Source organism: Stegostoma tigrinum, chromosome 4 (genome assembly GCF_030684315.1).
Source record: "Stegostoma tigrinum isolate sSteTig4 chromosome 4, sSteTig4.hap1, whole genome shotgun sequence".
NCBI lineage: Eukaryota > Metazoa > Chordata > Chondrichthyes > Orectolobiformes > Stegostomatidae > Stegostoma > Stegostoma tigrinum.
In genome coordinates, this window is record NC_081357.1 from 110689922 (window position 1) to 110717511 (window position 27590).

Below are 27590 nucleotides of genomic sequence, written 5' to 3' on the forward strand. Positions count from 1 at the left end.
TCATATACCCATCCAGATACCTTTTAAATATTGTAACTGTACCAGCCTCCACCCCGACTCTGTTAGTTCATTCCATACCACCACCCTCTGTGTGAAAACGTTGCCCTCCAAGCCCCTTTTAAATTGTTCCCCTCTCACCTTAAACCTATGCCCACTGGCTCTGGACTCACCTACCCTGGGGAAAAGATCTTAGCAATTCACCCGATCTATGCCCCTCATGATGTTATAAAGCTTTATAAGGTCACCCCTCAGCTCCATGGAAAATTACCCACCTATTTAAACCTCCAACCTTGGCAACATCCTTGTAAATCTTTTCTGTACTTTATCAAGTTTCACAACTTCTTTCCAATAGCAGGGAGACCAGAACTGCACACAGTATTCCAATAGTGGCCTCGCCAATGTCTTGTACAGCCACAATATGACCTCCCTATTCCTACACTCAATGACCAGTAAAGGCAAGCATACCAAGCACCTTTTGTGAGTGAAATAGGGCACTGGGTCAAGCATTGAGGAAGACCTATCATTTGGAGGTTATCATCTAAATCATGTGAGATTAGTATTCTGGTTAGTCATAGAACTGGGGTGGTAGAGATGATGCCAAACTAAATAGTGGGGGCAAGGAATTGCATTGGTAAAGTGTGGTAAATCAAAGAATTGAGAAAAGGCAAGAGAGAAAGCTATTAGCATGGAAAATGATCACCAGACCATGACAAGAAGGATTAGAGAGTACAAATCTGAGACTAAATCAACAAATAAAGCTAAAGGTTATATAAATAATCAAAGGCTCTGTATCTGAACTCATACAGCATTTGAAATAAAACAAATGAACATAGAACATAGAAAAGTACAGCACAGTACAGGCCCTTCGACCCACGATGTTGTGCTGTGGAATAATCCTAATCCAAACATAAAATAACCTAACCTACATTCCCCACAATTCATTGCTGTCCAAGTGCATGTCCAACTGATAGCAAAAATTGAAATACATCAGGATGATCTGATAGCCACTATCATTTCTTAGACTTGATTCCAAGGTAACAGATGAAGCGCATTGAAGAACACATGATACTTCAGAAGTACAGGATGTACTGGAAGTACAGGAAAAGGTGTAGGTGCACCTTGAGTAATAATAACTGTGTTAGCTCAATAAAACGGAATACCCTGAGTTCAGTGAACCAGGTTGCAGAAACATTTTGGATCGAAGTGAAAAATGATGAAAACAAAAAGTTGATGTGGGAGGGGAAGACAGAACAGGAAGGTCATGGTAGGATGTAAGGGAAAGGAAGAAATAAAAGTAACTTGTCAGAAATGGACGGCAATAATTATGGGAGAGTTTAACCTCAGTACGGACCAGAAAAATCAGATGAACATAGATAGCTTACATGAGGGAAAACTTATTAGTTTAGAAAATAGTGAATGTAACTCCTTTATTCAAAATGTTGTGTAACTGAAAGCTGGAAATTAGACCCTGGTTAACTTAACATCTCACATGGAAGATTTTAGGAGCTATTATTAAAGACTTTAAAACAAGACGTAAGTTACAACTAGATATAACACAGTGTAGAGCTGGTGGAACACAGCAGGCCAGGCAATATGAGAGGAGCAGGAAAGTTGACGTTCAACTTTTTTGCTCTTCTGATTCTGCTTGGCCTGCTATGTTCCCCCAACTCCAAATTGTGTTATCTCTGACTCCAGCATCTGCAGTTCTTGCTATCTCTGCATAAGTTACAAGTGCTGACGATAAAGGGGAACTGATAGAATAACTGAACTTAGATTTCCAGAGGCATATAGAAGATGTCATATGATAGAAACATGGAAAGTAGGCCATTTTGCTCTTTCAACCTACTGTGTCATTGTGAATGATCATCCAACACAATGTCCTGTTTCTATTTTCTTTCCATTCTCTATGATCCCTTTAGTCCTAAGAACTATGTCTAACTCTATCTTGAAACACTCAAAAGTTTTTACCTCAACAGCTGTCTGTGGCAGAAGTAATCAAAGGTAATTTCAGAAAATAGAACTTCACAGCAGAGGAGTAACATACTGACATAGCTAGAAAATTGACTGGCTAACTGGAAACATAGAGTAAGTATGACAAATTGTGGCGTGCAGTGTACCATAGGGAGTAGCATTTCACAATTTGTAACATGGATGAGGGAACCAAAAGTATGTTTGCTAAATTTGCAGATGATGTAGAGGTGGTAAGAAAAATAAGTTTTGAAGAGGAAATAAGAAAACGAAGAGGAACAATTTTTATTCATTTGTGGGACATGGGCGTCACTCCCTGGGCCAGAACTTATTGCTCATCCCTAGTTGCTCTTGAGAAGATGGTAGTACACTACATACTTGAAATATTAGAGCACATTAAATTAACCAAATAAAAAACTTACAGAATTCAGTAAATGACTGATAATTTTATCCAAAAGGTTTTATTTTATTTTGTTGCCAATGTATTAGCCATTCTTTTCAATGTTAATTTAAAGATTGCCCAAATGCAATTCAAGACATAGACCCTTCTTATGATTTACAAGAGATGGTGGCTAACTGAAATATTATCATCAATCAATGAAAATACTAAATTACTTTAAAAGAATAAGAATAATTTATCTATAACTAGAATTGGAACATTGTTTTGAGAGCAGTTAAGGCCATAGGTTTCCTCTAATGGCACATAATATGATGCATGGTTAATCAGCCAGAAGGCAGGGTTTGCAAGTCCTTTTTTGGGATATCAAGTTGACAATTTTACACAGACTTGACTAGCAATGGAAGTTTACTGTGTGCGTAAATCCAAACAAAACACACAATCAAATATAGGCGCATTGCAAATCATAAAGGTCTGCAGTTATCAAAGTTACAATGCTCAGCTATTGGGTAATGCCATCTATAATATATTTGAATTGTATTAAAAATTGATGAGCAAAATAATCCAAAGCGTGAATTTCTTTCCTGAGATGGTTTTTGAGCCGGCCAGTTCTAATTGGCTACATTGTGACTCATCTCAAATACTTATCAAACCGATCAGTCAAAATCATTTGAATGTTGGTATTCACTGATGCTGATCTGTGACAGAAAGCAGCACCAAAACATGTCTTGTGATTTAGGTGCAAAGAAGACGTCTTTAAAGTGGTGTCATCTTCAGGATTGAAATGTCCCCTGCTAACATAGAAAAATAACTTCACTTTCTCCTCACATTGGTTATCACTGAAATTATCACTGAAAGGAATTTTTTTGCCTGGCTTAGTTTAAAACCTATGGTCCAACCTAATCTGATGTCACCTCTTTGGGTCTCCATTATATTTAGAAAATAAATGAATGGACAACCACATCTATCCATCTAAAGCAGAATAAATTCAATCAGCCATATTAGCCTACTCTTGACTTCGGCAAAACAATGGAAAGTGTCAATGAAAGCATTATCTGGTATTTAACCAGTAGTAACCACCTTACGGATACACAGTTTAGGCTTTGCTATGGGCACTCAGCACCTCACTGCAACCTTCGTCCCAACGTGAAAACAAGGAGAGAATGACCATCCTTTACATCCAGGCACCATATGATCAAGCCTGATATAATGGAACACACGATCAAATGGAGACAATGGGAAATAGGAAGATACCTCTGCAGTGGTTGGAGTCCTAGCACATTGGAAGATGGTTATGGTGTTGTTGGCCAATCATCTCAGCCCAAAGCCACTTACCAAAGCACCCAGAGGAAACCCACGCAGACACGGGGAAAATGTGCAAACTCCACACAGTCGCCGAGGAGTGGAATTGAACCCAGGTCCCTGGCGCTGTGCAGCGACAGTGCTAACCACTGAGCCACCATGCCGAGCCACTTCGATAGGAATTTCTCAGGGGACAATCATGAGACCATCGTCTTGACCTCCATCAACATGAGTTCAGAAACAGAGTTACTTGTTCATGATTGGACAATGTTTAGTAGCCTTTGCGTCTCCTCAGAGACTGAAGTAGACTGTGTCTGTATGTATGCAGCAAAATCTGAATGAGATTCAGGCTTGGATTGATAGTGGCAAGTAACAGTCTTGCCACAGAAATATCAGGCAATGATTAGCTCAGTTCCTGACATCCCAAAGCTACTCACCAACTCTAAGGCACTAGCCAGGGACAATGGCATACCTTCTGCTTGCTTGGAGGAATGCAGCATCAAAAGACTTGACAGATTCGAGAACAAAGCAGCCTATTTGAATGGTATCTCACTTGGTACCTTAAACATTCACTGTGTCCACCAGAAATGCACACTACGTACCATCTGCCAGATGCACTGTAATATCTTGCAAAGGCTCCTACAAAAGCATTTTCCACGTTCACAACCACTACCACAGAGAAGAACAAGGACAGCAGATGGGTGGTAACACCACCATCTCCAAGTTCCATATACCATCCTGACTTGGAACTGTATTGCCATTCCTTCAATATAACTTAGTCAAAGTCCGAGGACTTCCTTCCTCACAGCTCAGTGGTTGTACCTACACCATATGCACTGCAGGGGTTCAAGGAGGTGGCTCACTGCTACCTTCTTAAAGGCAATTATTGATGGGCAATAATTGTTGATCTTGTCAGTGATGCTCACATCTGTGAATGAGTACATAAACAAGGTAGAAAACAAAATTGCTGCTTACTACAAGTCTCAAAGTACGGCATATGAAAAATGTTCCTGATCTCCTCCTTATAGAGTTCCATTCCCATTGCATGAGCTTCAGAAGTGGAGAAAGTGGCTCGCAGTTGAGATCAAAGGAGTATTTGAAGTTTTGAGGAGGGTCACTGGACCCAAAATGTTAACTCTGATTTCTCTCCACAGATGCTGCTAGACCTGCTAAGCTTTTCCAGCAATTTCTGTTTTTTTTTTGTTTCTGATTTACAATTCTTTTGCTTTTTATTTTTACTACCTGAAGTTTTCTTGTATTTGACATATGCATTACCATCAGAAGATCTCCTGCATCACCAGGTGTCATTTAACTTTGATAGATTCAGGAAAAAAACAGACACCGTCACAGTACCATCATAGTTCAATAGTAACCAGAGCAGACATTGGAAACATTATTTAAAAGCAGAGAATGCTTGTTGCTTCCTAGTGCAATTTCCAAAACTGGAAGAAGCAAAGGATGAAGATGAATGCTCAGAGAAGCTGAATGAACGTGTCCGGAATTTTAGCATTAGGACAAAAAATAGACAGATGACTGGTTTTCATCAGGAAATTAAGAGGATATAGGCGACAAATGGACAAATGAAGTTGAAGTCGAAGATTAATCACAATCATAGTACACAATATTGAATGTGTGGGCAGACTTAAGGGACCATTTGGTTTACTCCTGCACCTGTTTCTTCTGTGTTTGTGCCATGGTTTCCACTCAGTCTACCATAAAGAAGGTATCACTTCTGTAATTCTCTTTAGTGGGATGTGGCTGACCAAACAGGATAGGTGAATAGTAGTGATCAGCCAAAGAGAAATGTCATTTCAGTCACCATCGCTCTGGAAGGTGTGAATTGTCGATGCGCTCTCTAGTTCGGCTACAATAGGTAGCAGGTTCTTTGAAGCTGAGTGTATTGCTGCAGTGGAGGTCTGATGAACATTGTAGTGTCCTATATATCTTTATGCTTAATTGAATTTCCAGTTTCTTGTGATTTGAATTGTCTCCAACACTACATGTTACTGAATCTCAGAGAAGTGTTTATTTGGTTGACTGGCCAAGGTTAAAGTAATTATTGACCCTGGAATCTTCCATTAACGTTTTAAGCTTAAGTCATTTGTACCTATAGATGGGTAACAAAGCTCGACATGACTTACATTATTAGTGCTGTATTCAATGTAATATCCAATGAATAATGATTACAGAAAAATATCTAACGTAATATCCAATGAATAATGATTACAGATGCAAACAAATCAGTAAAATATTTTGCTAAAAATGTAAGTAATAGTACAAGTTTTAATAAGTACTAGTCACGTTGTCAAAATGCTTCTAGAGGAGTCAGAGATTTAAGCTAAGCAAGGCAATTGTTATCTCAGGGATTTGATATTTGTTAAGGCAAAAACACGCTGCACTTAGGTTGTGGTGATCCATGCAGGGGAAAAAATATTCTTTGTGTGAGGTCCAGTCAGACTTTACAAAGCCTGTTTATCACATAGATGCAAATCAGGCGCAAAGGAACTCTTCACCACAGAGAAGAATATTTCATGAACTTTATTCAGCGCATTTTCTGCATATATCCTTCTATCATAAGGTCAAAAGTGGGGGTGTTCATTGATGATTTCTTAGTGGTCAGAATGTTTATAAGCTTTCAAATGTTGAAGCTAGTTCTATCAAGTTACAGCAAGACCTGATCATGGTTCAGACATGAGGTGGTCAATGACAATGATAAGGTCAGATGCGCAGAATTCTGCAGTGAATAACTCACTACCCGATCCCCACCTACAAAGGTATTCACTACCTACAAGGTACAAGTTGGGAGTCTGATTTTTTACTATTCATTCACGCATTGCTGGTAACACTGCCTAGGCCAGCATTTAGTGCCCAGCCATAATTGCCCAGAAGGGAGTTAAGAGTCAACCATATTGCTATGGGTCTGGAGTCACATGGATGCCAGACCAGGTAAAAGTAGCAGTACCTGAGGGACACAATTAAATATTTTCCACTTGCCTAGATGAATACTGCAACATCCACGCTCCACCTTAAATATTCACTCCATTCATCCCAATGCACAATGGTGGCATTGTCCACCATACACAAGGTGTACTGCATCAATGAACCAAATCATTTTTGAGAACACCTTCAAAACCTGTGAGCTCTAACACCTAGAAGAACACACAAGAGCATAAGAATTTCAGAATTAGGAGAAGGAGCAGGCAATTCAGCCCCCCAAGACTGCTCTGCCATTTAATATGATCCTGGCTGATGCAATCTCAGTTTCAACTCCTCTTTCCTGCCCACTCTCCATAATCCTTTAACGTTTTACTAATTCAAGATCTGTCTGTCTCCTCCTTATATGTACTCAATGGTCCAGCATCCACCATTATATGGGGCATTGAATTCCACAGATTCACAACTCTTTCAGAAAAGTATTTTCTCCTCATCTCTGTCATCCCTTGTCCTAAAGCTCTGATATTTTGTTCCAGGTTTCCTCACATGAGGAAACATCCTTTCTATGTCTATTTTGTCAATCCTATTTAAGAATCATATATGCCTCAATTAGACCTCCTCTCATTCATTTAAATTCAGTCAGTATGTGCCTAAACTGCTCAAGTTCCACATAAGAAAAGCCCCTCATCTCTGGAGTAAATCTATAGAACCTGCTTTAAACTATCACGAATACCACATCCTTCCTTAAGCAAGGTATTGCACCAAAATTGTACGCAATACTCCAGATAGTCTCACTGACACCTTGTAAAGTTGCAGCAACACTTTATTCTCTATTCCTTTAGCAAAATTCCGTTTGAGTTCCTTGTTAGCTGCTGTACCTGAATACTAATTTTCCATGTTCCATATGCAAAGACACCCAGATTTCTCCGCACCTATGCTCTCTGAAATTTCTTTCCATTGAGGTAAAAAGTTGCCTTTCCATTCCTTTGACTAAAATGGATAACTCACACTTATCCACATTAAACCTCATCTGCCAAATTTGGCTCATTCGCCTAACCTATTCATACCACGGGTAAATTTCTTATTTCTTCGTTGCAACTTAATTTCCCATCCATCGTAGTGTTTTTTTGTAAATTTGGACAACATCATTAATAGTGTTTGTAAATAGTTGGGACCCAAGGACTGAACACTGCGGCACCCCAAGAGTTACATCTTGCCAATCAGAAAAAGAGAGCAAATGCATGGGAATTCTGTCACTTGGCAATTTTCAAGCCATAAGCCATACTGACTTAGAACTACATCACCTTTATTTCACTGTGGCTGGGTCAAATTCCCTCCCCAACAGCATTGCAGATGTATGTGTGTTCCAAGGACTGCTGTGGCTCAAGAAAGCAGCTCACTACCTCCCTCTCAAGAGCAATTAAGAATGAAAACAAATGCTGGCTTTTGCAACAATGCTCAGGACCCAAGAAAATATTTAAAAATTATTTTATTAAAATAACATAGTTACAAAGAACGACAATCAGCTTAAACATCTAGATTTATTTCTGTTGATATGTAAAATGCCTTGGTCCTGACATTAAGAAGACAAGAATGAGTGGCATGGGATGAGGGAAGAGTGTCTGCAATTTCGCAAACAATCGAGACAAATGTGTTTCCTTCAGCTCCTGCTGAGTTTAAAGGGACCGTCCACTTACCATTTTTGATTTCAGTTTCCCTTGGCAGCCAGTCAGATCAGCAGGCTGGCTATTTGACAGGCAAGCCTTCACCGTAGGTCTCAAGAAGAGAGGGGAAGCAAGAGAGAGATTGGGAGATAGGGAAAGACTTTGATTGACAGGGTAGTGGAGGGGCAGCGTAATCACTCTGAGATCTGGGGATGCATCAATTGACATGCAATGGGAAGTTCCGATGCCAGGGGCAAGTGTAAAATTGGAAAAGATTTGGTGGGGACAGGAAGGGAAAGGAATAGCGAAAAGTAAAGATCCTGAGAGTCAGAGAGATTAGGGAGGAGTTTGCATAGGCACAGTTGAGGATGGGAGTGGGTAGGATAAGACCACAGACATCGGAGTTGGGCAAATATAATTGGAATGCAATTTAATAACTGGAAAGTGAAGAGATTTCCTGGGTAAAAGCTCAATTTACTCTGTCTAGCTCACAAGTAGGGGATGCAAAGCAGCTGTCTCTTCCATATAGCAGTCCTCACCTCACTTTAGCTGCCAGATTAACACTGAAACAAAGAGAAAATCCTTGAGCACAAAGCCTCATTAAAATACTTTAACAAGCAAACCATCTCCTGGGTGCCGGCTGGATATCAAGCTTCACTTCCAGTAAAACCAGAGGTGTAGGACAAGGTTTTGAAACATTTTACATTTTTATTTCCCAGCCAGCACAAACCTATCATTTTCTGGGGTTTTAAAGACCTCCTGTGGATTGAGCAGATCTCAACACTGAAGACACCATGAGATAAAATACCTCAAAGGAAAGACTGGAGTTAATTCCATCTGTTGACTTAAATACTGAAGAACCGATGCAAGTCTCAACAAAGTGTGAGGTAATGTGCGAGTAGCTGTTCGCCAGGGTCAGCTGTTGGCATAATTATTAGCCACTTTAGATAGAGATTAGTGCCAGTGCATTAACAGACACTAATGGCAGGAGTTAAAAAAACATGTTGATGAATTTCATAAGAATCAAAGACGTATGGACAATAAAAGAAAGTGGCAGAAAATTGGAGCAAAAATTGATATAGCCATTGGGAAAGCACTGGAAAGCATTTTGTTCCTTTGCTAAGGCTGAATGAAGAGAGAAAGAGAAAAAATATGACAGGCTAGCCTCGAGGAAAGGGAAGCACCAAGTGATAGGCACAATTCTGCAGGTAAGAGATTGTGGGGAGTTCATGGCATAGTGGCAATATCACTGAACTATTAATCCACAGCCCAAAGCTATTGTTCTCCTGCTCTGCTGAACAGAATCGTATGAAGACAAATACTATAAGTGAATGTGTATGGAATGTGAGCATAGCTGGCTGGCTGAAAATTATTGCCCATCCCTAAATGCCGTTCAGTCCATTGCTATGAACTGCCTTCCTGGCGTGTAGGGACAGCCACATTGTTGTTAGGAAGGAAATTCCAGGATTTTAACACAGCAAAGGAATGGTGATATATTCCTCAGTTTGGATGATGTGTGGCTTGGAGTGGAACTTGTATCTGCTACCCTTATCCTTCTACATAACAGAGATTGATGGTTTGGAAGGAATCTCGGTGAATTTCTGCAGTGTAACTTGTTGATGACACACACTACTGCTACTGCACATTGGTAGTGGAGAGAGAAAATGTTAAAAGTGGTGGCGGCGTGCTAATCAAACAAGCTGCTTTTTCCTGGATAGTGTCAAGTGTTGGATCTACATTCAACCAGGCACCTAGTAAGTATACCAGTATTGTCCTGACTTGTGCCCTGTAAATGGTGGACAAGCTTTGAGGACTTAGGAAGTGAGTTATTCATTACAGAATTCCCAGCCTCTGGCATGCTCCTGCTAGCTAGTCTTAACATGATTGAGTTCTGAAGAAGCATCACTGGATTCATTTTTCTAACTCTGCTTTCTCTCCACTGATGATGCCAGGCCTGCTGAGTTTCTCCAAAAATTTCTGTTTTTGTTCCTAATAGGGCTGGTTCAGTTCAGTTTCTGATCAATGGTAACCCATTGATAATGGGAGATTCAGTTATGGCAATGCCATTGAGAGTCAAAGATAGATTCTGTATAGTTGGAGATGGACATTGCCTGGCAATTGTATGATGCAAATGTCATTTACCACTTATCAACCTAAGCCAGGATATTGTCCATGTCTTGATGTAAAAAGCACACAATTTGCTTTAATATTTGAAGAGTCACGAATGGTGTTAAACATCATGCAACCATCAGTGTACATACATCAGGGTGGCACAGTGGCTCAGTGGTTAGCATTGTTACTTCAGAGCACCAGTGACCTGGGTTCAATTCCACCCTTGGGTGATTGTCTGTGTGGAGTTTGCACATTCTCACCATGTCTTTGTGGGTTTCTGCTACATGCTCTGCTTTCCTCCCCCAGTCCAATGATGTGCAGGCTAAGTGGATTGGCCATTCTAAATTGCCTATGGTATTCAGGGATGTGTAGATTAGGTCAGTTATAGGCAGATGGGATGCTCTGACAGTTGGTGTGGTCTTGTTGGGCTGAAGGGCCTGCTTGCACACTGTAGGGATTCTATGACCATACTCACTTTTGACTTTATTATGGAGGGAAGGTATCGACAAATCAGCTGAAGGTTAAGCCTTTAAAACTCTACCCCGGGGAACTCATGCAGAGATTGGCATCCAATCCATTTTCTTTTATGTTAAGTGTGACTAACGAAAGGTGAGGTTCCCCCTTCTTCTCATCAACTGTGATGTTATTAAGGTTCCTTCATTGCACACCAAGTCACCTCTGATGTCAAAAGCAGCCACTCTCATTTCATCTCTGGAGTTCAGCTCTTTTGTCCATATATGATTCTATGATTGTAAACCAACATTGTAAACAAGTCAGGAGCTGAGCGGCTGCGGTAAAGTAAATACTACTTGGTAGCAAAGTTGATGACCTCTTCCATCGGTTTACTGATGGTCAAGAATAGACTGATATGGCAGTAACTGGCCAGATTAAATTTGTCTGCCTTGTGAAATACCTGGACAATTTTCCATATTACTGGGTGGGTGCTACTGGGGCAGCCGACATGGAATAGCTTGGTTAAAGTGCACGGCTAATTTTGGGACACAGTCTTCATCACTATTCTTAGAATGTTGTCAGGACCTGTAGCCAGTGCATCACACAATACTTTTAGCCATTTCATTACATCATGTTAAGTGAATTAAATTTGTTGAAGACTTGTATCTGGAGGGTCTCAGGAAGGGGCCAAAATGAATCTTCTGCTCAGTACTTTACTGAGGGTGGAGATCCATGTGGAACTTCTTCCTGTGGGTTGTTTAGTTGTCTACCACCATTTATGTTAGGACTGAAAAGCTTATATTTAATCCATTGGTTGTGAGATTGCTTCAGACTGTCTATTGAATGTTACTTATTCTGCTTGTCTTACAAAAAGTCCTGTGTTATAGCTTGACCAATTTGATCTCTCTTTTTTATTAGCTATGCGTAATGCTGTTCCTGGCATGCCCTCCTACATTACAAATTAAATGATCGTTGCTCCTTTGGGTTAATGGTAACATGGAGATGGGGTGGAATATAATGGCTCATGGTGTTACAGATTGCTGATTTGCACTGTGCCTCATGGATTCTCAGTCTGAGCTACTAGACTGTTTCAAAGTCTATCCCAGTGGGTACTGTGGTGGTGCCACATAATTCAATGGAGGGTATTTTCAATGTGAAGATGGGACTTCATCTCCATAAAGAATGTGTGGTGGTCAGTCCTGCCAATACCGTCACGGACAGATGCATCTGCGACAGGTAAATTAGTAAGGTCAAGATCAAGTATGTTTTTCCCTTCTGTTGGTTCCCTAAGTACCAGCCAGCGACCCAAATATTCCATCCTTCAGGACTTGGCCAGCTCAGCCACTGATGGTGCTGCAGAGCAACTTTAGGTCACTGATTTAGAAGTTTCCCACACAAAATATATTATATGCTGCTGGCATCCTGTTTACATTTTCCAATTATTGGTCAGCAAAGAGGAGAACTGATTCATCAGCTGAGGGTGCAGGCAAGGGCAGGTAGTAATCAGCAGGAAGGTCCCTTGTTCATGTTTGACTTGATCTCATGTGAGTTCACAGGGTCCAGATTCGTTAGTGATGTCTCCCAGAGCAATTTTCTCTTGACTGTAATTGTCCTGCCAATGGGGCAGAGATAGTGATGGTGATGGTAGTTTCTGAGGTGTCATGTGCAAGCTATGATTATATGAATTTAATGTTTGACAATTCTACAGCACAGCTCTCCCAACTTTGATTTCATGGCCACTACATTAATCCCAGATTTATGACTTGATTTTAAATTCCACCAGGAGTCATGGTGTATTTAATCCTGTTCCCCAGAATTTTATTAATCCTGTGGCATTACCACTATGCCACTGCCTCCCCCAGGCAGGTATGGTTTGACAGATACATTCCCCTCCAGCCATGATATACATGCATATTGTGAAGAAATTCTTATCTCGGTCAAGTGGCTTCTAATCATTTCACCATTCTGCGCAAGTCAATTAATAAAGGCTCCACTTATAACACGTTAATCATGCAGACTATTTTGGACAATTCAATAGACTTTTTCCCACCTCATCATCAGACTGTACTTATATTTAACTCCCTCTGTTGAACATGCAATGTCTGTTTCTCAGGTCTCAGCCAATTTTATTAAAGGTAGATTTTGTCATTGTTATGGTTGTTGAGCTCATCGATTAATGGCAATGTAGAAAACTGTGCATCACAGAAGAAGGCCAATCAGTCCATTATGTCTGTACCTGCAAAATAATACACTCACTGGCCTAATCCCATTTTTCAGCTCTTAGTCCAGAACTCCTCAGGTCACAGAATTACAGAATGGTTGCAGCACAGAAAGAAACCATTCAGCCAATCATGTCCTAACTGTCTTTCTCACTGAGCAGTTCAGGTAGTACCATTTTCTTGCCTTTTTCCCAATGGCCCTGGCAATTTTTCCTTTTTGTAGTGTAGTGGGGGTGGGGTCAATTAATACTTCCAAAAAGATCTCTCAAACACTCTCTTCTGCAAGAAGTACCGTTCGAACTTCTGAGTTTTCTAGATCACCAAATTCCTCATCACTGCAACTGTTCTCATGAACCTTTTCTGATCCTTTCTAATACCTTCACATTCTTCCAAAAGTATAGCATCCAAGATATGGATCCAGTGCTCCAGTTGAGGCTGAATCAATATTTATGTGATTTTAATATAGCCTCGCACATCAGAATTTGGCTCCAAACAAAATCGGATCTGAAGTGCTATGGACAGGCCACTGGGAGAGAATGTATTTAAAATTATGATGAGCAAATGTTGTACCCCTACAGGCACATTTCTGATGGCTGAAAGAACTTCAAATTGACTCCTTAATGTTCTGATTTAGAATGGACCCAGCAAAGATCCAAAATTTCTTTGGGCATCTCTTTTCAAAGTGCACAGAATTGCAAGACAAATGATAAAACAGAACCTATAAGTGCAAACAGGACTGTCTAAACTTCACGAGACCACTAACCAGAGCCTTGCATCTCCTACTGATCGAAGTAGGTAACTCTGATCTTAAAAAGAGCAGTAATTAATATCACTTCAATACCTCAATTAAAGGACGTTTTCATTGATGATGCAGCAAAATTCCATTATTGTACAAAAATATCAGTCCAGATTATGATTTCAAGTACTGGTACTGGATTTGAACTTGTTGTCTCCTTATCCAGAGAAGGAAATACAATCCACTAAGGTTCTTCCGAACAGTCAACGTTAAATAATTCATCCAAGTGAGTTCCTCCACTATGTTGATTGGTAGTTGTGTTTTTCTTTGAATTCAATACTGAACAAGGCTAAGAAAAATTATTTTGTTTTGTCATGATATCTAAATGGGTCCGAAGAGCAAGCAATCCACTATCATAAATGTCAGTTGGACAATGTGTACAAAATCACACATGTCACAAGGCGATCAAACTCAAACAAGTGTTTCAACTTGATTTTACATTCATTAGGCTCCATTTTTCTGAAATTATGTTGAGCATGAGAATGCATTTCCACTACTAATCACAATGACAGCACTATGTAAACGACAAAGATAAACTTGCCCGAACTTTACAGCATTCTGGCAGACATTTCTTTTGTTAGCAGACATTGTGTTCCACATGTACTACTGAATATTGTACAATAATGAATTCCATTTGTTGAATGAGAAGTCTGACCGTCTTGGATAAATGGCTGAGCTGCATTTGCAGATATTTAGTAAGTAGCATGCTGTTTTGGTGCCACTTCGGTGGAATGGATGCTATAGCGATAGTCTCACACCTTATGTTATGAACCAAGACAACTGACTTGTGATCTCATCAAACTGAGGCTATATAATTCTGAAAACTTTTATCATTGAGTAAGTTGAGATCCATCTCTTACAGATATCTTCCTGCTTACAGCTCATTATTTTTTCTTCTCTAATTATATCTACATTTTTCTTGCCTAACACATTGTCACTTGAGCTTGTCTACTGTCATAACTAATTTTTTTAACAACATTTTGCAGTTCCTCACTCCACTTCCTGAAATCAATGCTTTTTATATTTTTCAATTCTATTAGATTTTCTAGTTTATAAAGTAAGTTCTTGTTTCAAAATTCGACCATTAACATCTTTTCTTGTTAAATTTTAACCCATTTTTCTCACTCTCCGGTAGGTTTTTAACAGTGCTGCGATTTTGTTATTTTCTTGCTTTGCGGCTGGTAAGCTTCCTTTTTGTCCTGAAATCACACTTTTCCATAGATGAATTATAGAATCATAGAGACCCTACTATGTGGAAGCAGGTCATTTGGTCCATTGTGTCCACATTAACCCTGCGAACAACATCCCACCTAAAATTACCTCCCTACCTTACCCTGTAATTCTGCATTTCCCCTGGCTAATCCACCTAGCCTGCACATCACTGGACACGATGAGCAATTTAGCACTACCAATCCACCTAACCTGCACATCTTTGGATTGTGGGAGAAAACCCACACAGACAGGGGGAGAATCTGCAAACTCCACACAGTCACCCAAGCATGGAATCGAGCCCGAGCCCCTGGCACTGTGAGGCAGCACTGCTAACTACTGAGCCACTGTGCCACAAATTAACCAATGTTAGCAGATAGAGTGCAATGTGGGAAAATGTGAAACAGTTCCCTCTCACAGGAAGAATTTCCAGTGTAGCAGTGTAGTACTTAAACAGAGAACGACGGCGGAAGGGGCACAGACAGATCCACATGTTCTACTGCTAGGGTCCTAACAGGTGGGTACAACAAAATATAAAAAGGCTAATGAAATGATCTCCTTCATAACAAAAGGAACTGAACATAAAAATAAGGATGTCATGCTCAATTTTACACAGTGCTAGTGAGGCCACATCTCAAACACCGTGTACAATTTTGATCTCCTTAAAAAAGGATGTAAATGCATTGGAGGCAGTTCAGACTTGAGTCACCTTGACAAGGTGGAAAAGGGAAGGACTCTTCTTGTTTGGGTGAGCGTGCAGTACTTGAGGGCACTGTTTTCAAATTAGGTGCTGCCTTTTCAGGACACAGAGGAGGAGATTTTTTTTCTTTCAGAAGGTTGAGTGCCTGTGGAAAACACTCTCAGAAGGTGGTGGAGGTGGGGTTATTGAAGGCGGAGGATTCAAAAAGTTCAACAAAGCATTCAAAAAGTTACTGGGAGTTGATGGGAATGTGGAGTTCAAAGCACAAATAGTTCAGACGATCTTATTGAATGGTGGATTCGGCTCAAAAGGTTGAATGGCCTACTTCTGTCTCCAATTCTATGTTTGCATGTAATGAAATATACATACTCAAAGAGGTCTAGAGGTACAGTCCCTCACTTTCTGTGTATCCATCGTATAAACGGAGCACTTTATATATAGCTCAATTTGTTTCATTCTGTATTCCAGAGAACGGTCGGGCATAATTCCATGCAGTTGTTCAATATGAATAAATGCTTGTTTAAAATGTAGCAGCAGTTAATTGAGAATAGCAAAATAAAACTTTCTAAAACATAAGACGAACTGAGGTCACTGTCAGAAGGGCAATTTTCTGAATTCAAACGCCTTTTAATGAGGCCCTTGCCAACATCTTGTCTCTTCCCATTATTCTCTGACAGGTGAAACCACTGTTAAGTAGCTATAACTACTTTAAGAGTGGAAACCTGACCGATTATTGCTATGCTATCACAAAGGCACTTGGCCAACAGCTTCCACTTGCTGCAATTACTGTGACCATGGCACCATAGTTACTGAGGGAACTTTCAGATCTGGAGCCAGCATTTGACGTAATGATTATTATCTCTCTTTTTAGCCTCAAGTCCTCATCACTGTTCCTCCAATAATAACCATTCATTCTTGGCTTGTATAGACTGTTATCTAAAAATAAGATTCGAGTTGTTTTCCTCCTCCTATATTCTTGCACCTCCAATTGTTTCTGCCTTTTCTCAAAAATTAATGCACACTTCTCCTGTAGGAATAAATAATATTGCCCAACAGCTTCAAAAACATACTGTTGCTACAAGAGAAACTAGACAAAGCAAGAAAATATCTTCAGTGTTGCAAATTCTTGTTTATATGCGGAAATCACACCAAGCTAATATGGAAAACTTCCCCCAAAATTCAAAAGGTAGACTTCAGTGACCTTGTTGCTATTCGCAGCTGTTTCTTGAGAGCTGTTTCCATCCCACCAGCAAAATTCCCCGGAAAACACAGCAGGATCCCTGCTTTTACTCACAACTATGGTCTCAGATGCAATGAAAACAATAGAACAGGGGCAGCTCTGAGGAAATTTTCAGCCAATGTTAAAAACATTTTTCAATCAAAAGCTCTATTAAACAGCTAAAGCTATTGTGAGTTATAATGCTACTTGGCGATAACATCACTGACTCCATAATCACAGGGTGTTGGATTTTATCACCTTATCCTCTGCTTTCCACTTTTAGTCTTTGTTCCATTTTATTTGTAGCTCTTATTAATTTTATAAAGCTCTGTTATTTTCTTTTTTATTCATTCATAAATGTGGGTGTCACTAGCTACAATATGATTTATTGCCCATCCCTAATGACTTAGAGGGTAGTTAAGAGTCAACCACATTGCTGTGGGTCTGGCCAGACCAAATAAGGATGGAAGATTTCCTTCCCTAAAGAATTTTACTGACTCAAATGGGTTTTTCCTGACAATCGGCAATGGTTTCATGGTCATCAACAGACCTTTATTTCCAGATTATTATTGATTTCAAATTCCATCATCTTCCAAAGTGTGATTCAAACCTAGGCCCCCAGAACATTAGCTGGGTCTCTGGATTAAAAGTGTAGTGATGATACCACTAGACCATTGTTAATTTTTAGTATTTTGTTCATTTGTCAACTTTGAGCAGTAACACCGCTACATTAGTGTTCATGTTAATGCTTCTGCTATCTTTATCCCCTTGCAAAGACAACCTATCCAGCCAACTTAGAGACAGATTAAAACTTCAATATTTCAGATAATTAAAGGGGCTTATCCAGAATTACTAGCTATAACAGATCCTACAGTGAAATGTCCCCTTTTCTAAGATTTTCCAGACAGTAACATTATCTCAGGATGGGATATATAATCTACAGATATATTATAGCAGAAATAACTTAGAGTCATAGAATCCCTAGTGTGGAAGCAGGCCTTTCAGCCCATGGAGTCCACACTGACCCTCATCCAGACCAACCCCCTTATCCTGTCCCTGTAACCGTGCATTTCCCATGACTAACTCGCCTAACCTGCATATCCATGAAAACAATGGGCAATTTAGCATGGCCAATCCACCTGACCTGAACATCTTTGGACTGTGGGAGGAAAATGGACCACTGAGCAGAAACTGACGTAAATATAGGGAGAATATGCAAACTCCACACAGACAGTAAACCAAGGGCAGATTCGAACCCAGGGTTCCACTCTTAAGAAAGCTCACCAATGAGCCATTGTGCCACAAGTTAGCCAATATCAGCAGACAGAATCCTAACTTAAGAATTCAAGGACGTTAATATCTGTGTGTTATTGAGGAATTAAGTGTGAGACTACAATCTTTTAATGATTACTTCATCATGTTTATTATAAGAATCAATTCTAGATTACATCATAGTAATGATTACAATATCATACAGCAATGGTTATTCATGATTGTCAATGTACTTACATACAATAACTAATCTGATAGAAGTTAATATTCAATACTATATCCCTGAATGAAATTTGCTTTTTCTTCAATCAAAGGTAGTTAAACATGGCAATTCCACTTTAAATTTACACACAATCTTCAAACCCACCTCATGAAAAATTGGATATTCAACCAATATTTCAAGAAAGTCATACTCACAGTCCAGTACAATTTCTTAGCAGGACGAAGGGCATTTGTCTCAATACTTCTTCAAGATAGGTAAGCCTTTGCAGATTTCAACTTGTGTGCAATTACAGAAAATAATTGGCCTGTACTGGCCTATGAAGCCATTGTTTTAAAGAAGTTTCGTTGTTCAGAAAAGAAAAGGTGCTTTTGAGCATTGTTCAATCTTAGAAAAGGCAAAATTATTGATGGATCATTACAATCCCCTTTGAAAAGTCTCCTTCACATTAAACACCCTATCAAGAGCAAGGCCGTTCATACTTTTCTAACTGTGTGCAATGCCACCTACAAGTTTTTTCTTGACAAGATTTCAGATCCTCATACTGCCTCATTCAACTTTAAGCTTAACATTTCATTGCTGCATTAATGTCGTGATTGTCTTTACATTCTGGTATGCTACATCATGGAGTATAGGTTGTCTCTTTGTGTCTGTGCTTATCTACAAAATGCTGTCAGGAAGAAATGTTGAGTCAGTGAGATAGTTGATCATACTTCTGAGTCTCCAAATTTTGTCATCAGAATTAGACAGTGGAGTGGATTTAAACATTTGTGATAGCCTACAAGAAAGCAACATCGGCCATCTGCCTACTCCTACCTCTAGGAGATCCAAGTCATTTGGAAGCATGTTCTGATTGCCAAACTGCTAGTGGGAGTGCCCTTAATTGAAACCCTACAATAGTTCTTGAGCCCCAGGGGAACAAAATAGTTCCTACACCACACTCCTACACTGGAATGCAGGGTGAGGGTATGATATGTCGTGAATGCCAGAGTGTTAAGTGAGATAGCAATTACAGGCTAGCAGAGAAATAATCCACAAAATGTCATCCCTAAAGTTCTTGTGAAATTTTCCATGTGAACCAGCTCCATCTACAATTTATTGAAATAATTGTTGGGGCCCATTCGCATTACAGAAACCGAAGACAAGAGATCAACCATCTGAAACAGAAGGGACCAAACTGTTCACAACAGGTTCCTGATTGAAAAATGGAATTAAGGTTATCCTACTTGGAGGAGACACAAACATGACTTTGAAGGCAGAGCTTTGAAATTTGGCACAGGCATAAAACCAATAGTAACTGGACAGCTGGCTAAGCAATATTTATGAATTTGATAATGGCAAGTCATAATACATTGAAAGTGAAAATAGGGAAGCAGCACCCCGTTTTACAATGATTGTCTAAGTCACTTAATAGAGCATAAAGCGAGTTCACTGGAAAAGGATTACCATTCAGAGTTTAAAATTCCTGTTGAGTAAATTTCCTCTATTTTGGTTTCTGTAATTTGCCAGCAAATAAAAATCTAAAACTATATGCTCCATTTGGGTGATAGTTAGAGACATTGGGAAAGCACCAAAACTGATACAAAGTGATATTCTTTCAGGGGCTATGGCAGATTAATATGATAGTAATTATAAATATGTTTACCTTTCACTTTGAACTTCTTTTTCACTTACTTTCTGGGGGAACCCTGTCTTTGTGTGGGCAGCCTGACAAGCTGCGATGATGAGGGTAAAGGCCTGTGACATGTCCAGTTCCATCACATCCTGGCGTGGGACACTTGCTTTCCTTCTTTTCAGGCCTTGACGACTCTGTGAAAATGAGAGAACTTTTTTTTCAGAATCAGAAATCAGTTAACAAGCTCGGCAAATGCATAACCACAATACCAGTCCATTTCCAGCAGTTAATTGCTGAAATTTCACTGTAGGTGGGGCAGTAAGGATGGCACTTGACAGGCAGCTCTCCTCTTTAAGTCAATGCTAAGGCTAGTAAGGATGGATACAGAGCTGGTCACTATCCACTTCCACCAGTCTATGACAGTGAGCGCAAAGGTGATTGGGCCCTCTCAGCTTGCTTCCTGCAAGTTATGCGCTTTGAGCTTTGAATGGGTTTCCATGTTAGCTTGTCTGTCAAGGAAGATGAGTAATGGGACGCACGGGGTGAAGTGATTCCTTGAATGGAGGAACCAGACAGAGGAACTGGCAATGCTGCTCCTCTTCACTTCAGAAATAGTGTAAGAAAAACACTTGGCACTTCTTGAAGTAGCGTGTGATAGCCCCTTTTACAGCTGCTGCTTAAGCCATTGCATTATTAATGACCAATGGTGTAGATTTTAAAATCTACGGTGGCTCAGTGGTTAGCACTGCTGCCTCAAAGCACCAGGTACCCAGGTTTGATTCAACCCTCAGGCGACTGTCTGTGAGCAGCTTGCACATTCTCCCTGTGCCTGCGTGGGTTTTCTCCAGGTGCTCTGGTTTCCTCCTTCAGCGATGTTTAGGTTAGGTGGATTGGCCATGCTAAATTGCCTGTCATGTCCAGGGATATGTAGGTTAGATGGATGGGTCTGGGTGGGATGCTTTGAGGGTTGGCGTGGACTTGTTGGGCTGAAGGGCCTGTTTCCACACTGTAGGGATTTTATGATTTTGAAATTATTTTTATTTTGGGTACAAATATGAGAAAAGGGAATCACAACTGCTGACAAAAACATAATTGACCAAAGAGATTAAGTCAGATTCTGTAAAAGAATAATGCTACCAGTCTATTTTCCATGAATGACGTCTTCAGGTTTGTGCAGAAAAACTGAAACAAAATCAAAGCAAAAATTATAATTCCCAACACTTTACCAAAATGGCACCTTTCCTTGCCTGAATCCAAAACATTTTCCAGTGTTTTTAAGTTATGTAACCTAAACAAAGTAAACTTGGAGGTAAACAAATTAGTGAGAGATCTATAAGCAGAAAGAAAGAGGAAGATATTCAACTGCCTGTCTCTCAGTTAGGAAATGGGTGACCTGTATTTGAAAGACTTTGGGAGTCTTGTCCAGCAAGCTGGCAAACTGCATGAACTTTTAGATAGACATTTAAATTGACAACCAGCCAAAAAACATCATAAGTCATTTAGAGAAACAAGCCAAGGATTTCAAGCCTATTGTAGGACACAAGATTACAACTGACAGGTATAAATGAGTGAAACATGCACAGATCAGACCAGTCTCACATCTTCTCGTTTGCAGTGTTACATTGCGTCCCGTGCACAGAGTCTCTGTAAACAAGACAGTCATTGAAGCTGTACAGAATAATGAAAGGTTAAATTACAAAAGCAGGTTGTACAAATATAGCATGCATTCCTGCAATTACTGAGGCATTTCAGTTGACCAGATTAAGGGTTTAAAGTGTTAAAGGGATTCTGTAAGGTGGGAAGTCAGAAGCCACAGCAACAACTTGCATCTGTGTAGCATTGTAAAACATCTTACAGTGATTCACAGCAGTGTTAGCAAGTACATTTTGACACTGAGCCACATGAGAAGATATTAATAGAGGTGACCAAATATTAGGTCAAAGGAATAGGTTTTAAGAAGCATTTCAAAGGAAGGTAGGTGGAGAGTTTTATAAAGAAATTTCCAAAGCCTAGAGTCCAAGCAGGTGAGGGTATGACCAACAATGGTGGAACAAATAGTCCTCCATAATTGGCGCAGCACAGATGTTTGGGGGCAGGTGGGGAGCTAAGAGGGCTGAAAGAGGTTAAGAAGTAATGAGGCAATGGAGTAACTTAAGAACAAAGATGAGAATTTTAAAATGGAAGTGTTAAATTGGAGGCATGGCTGCACTGGGAGCCGGCATGGGTACAGGGGTGATAAGCGAATGGAACTTGGTATGAGTTAGAATTTAACCCGCAGAATTTTGGATAAGTTCAATGTTCTGGAGGGCAAACAATGCAAGATCAGCCAGGAGAGCACTATTGCATCAATATGTGATGAATGCAAAATCACGGATGATCATTTCAGCAGCAGATGAGATGTTTTGGGAGGCAACATTATACATATGTGGAAGTCAGCAGTTTTGGTAAAACTAGTTCCTCTCCTGGAGGAACTCAGGGCATGGTGCAGCAATCTTGGAATTAGAGCTGAGCCATTTATTGGCAGCATCAGTGGAAGAATATTTTAAACATGTGGTAATATGGTATTTCCTCAGTAATGTGATGGAAGATGTCAACCAAACTACTGAGCAACAACCTGCTGACTTACACTCAGTTTGGGTTTCACCGGGTCCATTTAGCTTCTGAACTCAGTACAGCCTTAGATCAAACATGGGAAAAAAAACAGCTAAATTCCAGATGTGAGGTGAGAATGACTGTCTTTGATATCAAGGCCACATTTGATTGAGTGTGGAATCAAGATGCCAAGCAAAACTGAGCTCAATGGGAATCAGTGGGAAAAGTCTCCACTGGTTGGAGTCATACCTGGCACAAAGGAAGATGGTTGTGGTTGCTGGAGGTTAGTCATCTCAGTTCCAGAACATCTCTGCAGGAGTTCCTCAGAGGAGTGTCAATGAACTTCCCTCCATCATAAAGTCAGAAGTAGGGATGTTTGCTGATGATTGCACAATGTTTAGCACCATTTACGACTCATCGAATACTGAAACAGTACATGTCAATTGCAGTAAGACCTGATAATATACAGCTTTTGGCTGACAGTAGCAAATAACATTTGTGCCACACAAGTACCAGGCAATGATCATCTCCAGCAAGAAAGAAACTAGCAATTATCCCTTAATATTCAATGGCATCACCATCTCTGAAACACCTAATATCAATATTCTGGGCATTACCATTGACCAGAAATTGAATGGGACCAGCCATATTAGTTCTATGTCTACAAGGGCAGTTCAGAGGCTAGGTGTCCGATAGTGATTAATCCAACTCCTGACACCCCACATTCTGTCCACCATCTACAAGACAGAAATCAGGGGTGTGATGGAATACACTGTATTTTCCTGAATGAGTGCAACTCCAGCAACATTCAAGACACTTGACATTCTCAAGGACACAGCAGCCCACTTGACTGGGACTACGTCCACAAATACCCTTTCCCTCCGTCACCAATGCACAGAGTGTATCACATTGCTAAGACACAGGGATTGAGAGGCCTGAATACAGAGAACATGGTCTACTGATTGTTTCCTTTTAAAGTTTCTGTAGGAGTGAGAGCCTGCTGCTGGCTTGTTCTTATCCCAAACCTACAACAACAACTGACAGGGTTTGCTGGTCAAAAGAATGGCATCAGCTACGTTGGCAAGGGGCAGTGAGTCTCTTATTTGGAGACAAGAGCTCATCAGTAAAATGTCAAAGAGGTCTAAACCTAAGTTTAAATGGGCACATTAGGAATATTGTGCCCATTCAGCATGTATCCCCCAGAAAAAGACTTCCTGATGTCTTACGGAAAGGCAGCGTTTATAATGCCTTATCGCATCTATCGCAGGATGGAAGGGATGGTTCCTCTTAAGGGATAATCTGGAACTAGGAACTGCTGTTTAAAAAGCCCATTTAAAATGGAAATGAGGTAATTTTCTTTTACTCTTAGAGGATTGTGATCTTTGGAACTCTTTTCCTGAAAAGGTGGTGGAAATGGCTTCGTTGGATGTTTTTAAGGAAGAGTTGCATCGATCCTTGTTAAGCATAAAGATTGTAGGTTTGGGTGGGGTTGGGGTGAAATGTTATAAGAGTAGGTGGACATGTGGATTTGTGATTACGATCAGCTTGGTCATGATCTTACTGAATAGTTGAGCAGGCTCAATGAGCAAATGGATTACTTCTGTTTCTGGTTTGTATGAATCTATATGGATTTCAGTAAGGCATTTGACAAGGTTCCACATAGTAGACTGGTTAGCGTGGTTAGATCACGTGGAATAAAAGGAGAACCAGCCATCTGGATATAGAACTGGCTCAAAGGTAGAAGACAGAGGGTGATGTGGAGGGTTATTTTTCAGACTGGAGAGCAGATGGGCATTAATTTAGATGAACGGCATTTTAGAAAGGCAAATCAGGACGGAACTTATACACTTAATAGTAAAGTCCTGTGGATTACTGTTGAACAAAGAGATCTTGGAGTGCAGGTTCATAGCTCCTTGAAAGTGGAGTCACAGATAGACAGGATAGTGAAGAAGATGTTTAGTATGCTTGTTTTTAATCGGTCAGGTCATTGAGTTGGGAGGTCATGTCGTGGCTGTACAGGACATTGGTTAGGCCACTTTGGGAATACTCCGTGCAATTCTGGTCTCCCTGCTATAGGAAGGGTGTTGTGAAACTTGAAAAGGTTCAGAAAAGATTTACAAGGATGTTGCCAGGATTGAAGGGTTTAAGCTATAGGGAGAAGCTGATAGGCTGGGCTTTTATCCCTGGGCTTTAGAGGCTGAAGGGTGATCTTATAGAGGTTTAAAAAATCAGGAGGGGCATGAAAGGAAGAATAGCCAATATCTTTTTTCGAGGTTATGGGACACCAAAACTATAGGGTATAATTTTAAGGTGATATGGGAAAGATTTGATAGGACCTGATGGGCAACTTTTTTCATGCGTAGAATATGTAGGATGAGCTGCCAGAAGAAGTGGTCGCGGCTGGAACAATTACAACATTTAAAAAGCATCTGGATGGGTGTATGAATAGGAAGGCTATGAGCCAAATGGCAGAAAATGGGACTAGATTGATTTAGGATATCTTGTCAGCATGAACGAGTTGGAATGAAGGGTCTGCTTCCATGCTGCACAGTTCTATGACTGTGAATGTTTGCGAACATCTTAATATGGATAGATCATATGGGAATGCGGGGCTACTCTTACAAGTCACAAAAGGACACAATTAGGTTAGGGTGTATCACGGTTGGCTTACTGCTCTTTTCTTGTTGAATTGTGGAGCTGTGAAATTGGCTGTCAGCTTGGATAGTGAAAGTTGGCCACTGTATACTTTCAGGATAAAGCCAGATCTGTTTCTATCTCAGAAGAGATAGGCAGGCTGTAATGAAAGACAGGGTCATTTTAGTCTCCTGAACTAGCTTCAATCAACTGAGGTTGTTGCAGAGATTTTTTAATGACTTCTCCCCCTCTCACAGAGATTTTCAGTCAGATGTTACACCTCTCCCACAGATTGCTTGCCTGGGGTTGCGGTAGGGGGAGAGGCATAGTACAAAGTCTTCACTTTCTGATATATAAGACGTCTTTGGAATTTTCAGCCCAAGAAGACAGGGCATGCTTAGTTGCTGAGAATATTCAAAGACTAGGGTAAACTGATCATTGTATGCCATGGAAATCAAGACTTGGACACAAAAATGGAATAGAAGTAAATTTTCTACATTCATTGTTGTACAAGGGAATGGAACAATTATTTTAAATTCAGATTGATGCAAAAAGCAGCAATGAAATTAATGGTCAGTTCATTTCTTCTGCTCTTACTGGCTGAGGCTTAAATGACGTATTACAGGATACTTCAAATACTGTTGTCTCATTAAAGCCCCCAAGTAAATGTCACTCATCCAATCCCTTCAAAAAGGAGTTGATTGATCCTGAATCAACCCAGCACACCTAAAATGTTCACTGGCTTGGGGTGCAATGGGCAGATGCTTATCAAGTCTTGTGAATTTTGAGATTGTGTCCTCTCATGTTGCATTCATTTCATACAATCCATACATTGCAAAAGCAGGCCATTCGGCCCAAGTCCGCATAGACCCTTCAAAGTGCGTCCTACCCAGATGACCACATCCCTGTAACCCTGCATTTCCCATGATGAATCCACCTATCCTACATATCCCTGGACACTATGGGCAATTTAACAATGCCGAACCATCTAACTTGCACATCTTTGTGCTGTGGGAGGAAACCGGAGCATCAGGAGGAAACACATGCCAACACAGGGAGAATGCACAAACTCTACATAGACAGTTGCCCAAGGGTGGAATCAAACATAGGTTCCTGGTTTACTTAAGTTACCTATTTCAAAGTACTATATCATGCTTATCCTTGATCTGTTCTATCGATGTAAGTGTCATTAAAATTGCTTAATTAATTGGCCCGACTTAAAATGACCAGGATTGAACAGGTTCAGATTTTCATCTACTCTGGTAGCACCTTTGAGATATGACTGCAACTTTAACTGGGATGCCTGAGGGAGTCACAAAATTGTGTTCTGAGACAAAGCAACCAAGTGCTGAAGTTCTCCTTTTCCTTATCTACTACCCCATCAGCATTCACATCAGAAGATCTTCAGTTGCCATTTCCACCACCTCCAGCAAGATGCTACCACCAGACACGTATTCCCCTCCCTTGTGCACCTACTGCAGGGACCACTCTCTTCGGGACACACTGGTCCACTCTTGCTTCAATCCCAACACACTCCCACAGCTCCACGGCACCTACCCCGCAAGTTATAACACCTGCTCATTTACTTTCTCCCTCCTCAGTATCCAAGAGCCTAAACATACCTTCCAGGTGAAGTGCTACTTCACCTGCACTTTTCAGAATCTAGTCTACTGCATTTGTTGTTCACAATGTGGTCTCCTCTACATTGAGGAAACGAAGAGAAGACTGGATTACAAAATATTGATGTTCTGCCCACAAAAATGATCCTGAACTTTCAGTTTCCTGCTAATTTAATACACCACCCACTACCCTGACAAATATCTCTGTCTAAACTCTGCTGCTGTGTTCCAGAGAAGCTGGACACAAGCTGGAAGAACAGCACCTCATTTTTCACTGGGGATCCTGTAGCCCTCCGGACTCAATATTGAGCTCAATAATTTTGAAAAGTCTCCATATCCTAGCCATATCCTCAACACACCAGGCCTTGTTATCACATAGTCTGCCATCATACACTACCTATTGTTAGGCATGAACAGTCTCCACTAACACTCTATTCACTCTCCTAGCCAGATCGTTATCTACTCTTTTATGTGTCTAATTGTTCTTCGCTCTCTTTGGGCTCTATCCACATGAATCATTTCCCCCTCCACCCCACCCCTATTTTCTGAATTTAAACTGACATTTTCCTAGCCGCCATCAGCTTTGAGGAAGGGTCACCAGGTGCTGCCAGACCTGCTGAGCTTTTCGAGCAAGTTCTGTATTTCTTTCCTTACTTACAGCATCC

The 27590-nt window shown here is 40.4% G+C and overlaps 1 protein-coding gene across 23 annotated transcripts in view; it reads right to left on the reverse strand.

The window, feature by feature from the left end:
* Positions 1-27590, reverse strand: part of LOC125452749 (myelin transcription factor 1-like protein) — a 402372-nt gene that overhangs the window by 180860 nt on the left and 193922 nt on the right. For all 23 annotated transcript variants that reach the window (XM_059645600.1, XM_048531537.2, XM_048531532.2 and 20 more), the window contains one exon: positions 20140-20274. In XM_059645600.1, the coding sequence (XP_059501583.1) occupies positions 20140-20274 (135 nt within the window). The remainder of the gene's footprint in view (positions 1-20139; positions 20275-27590) is intronic.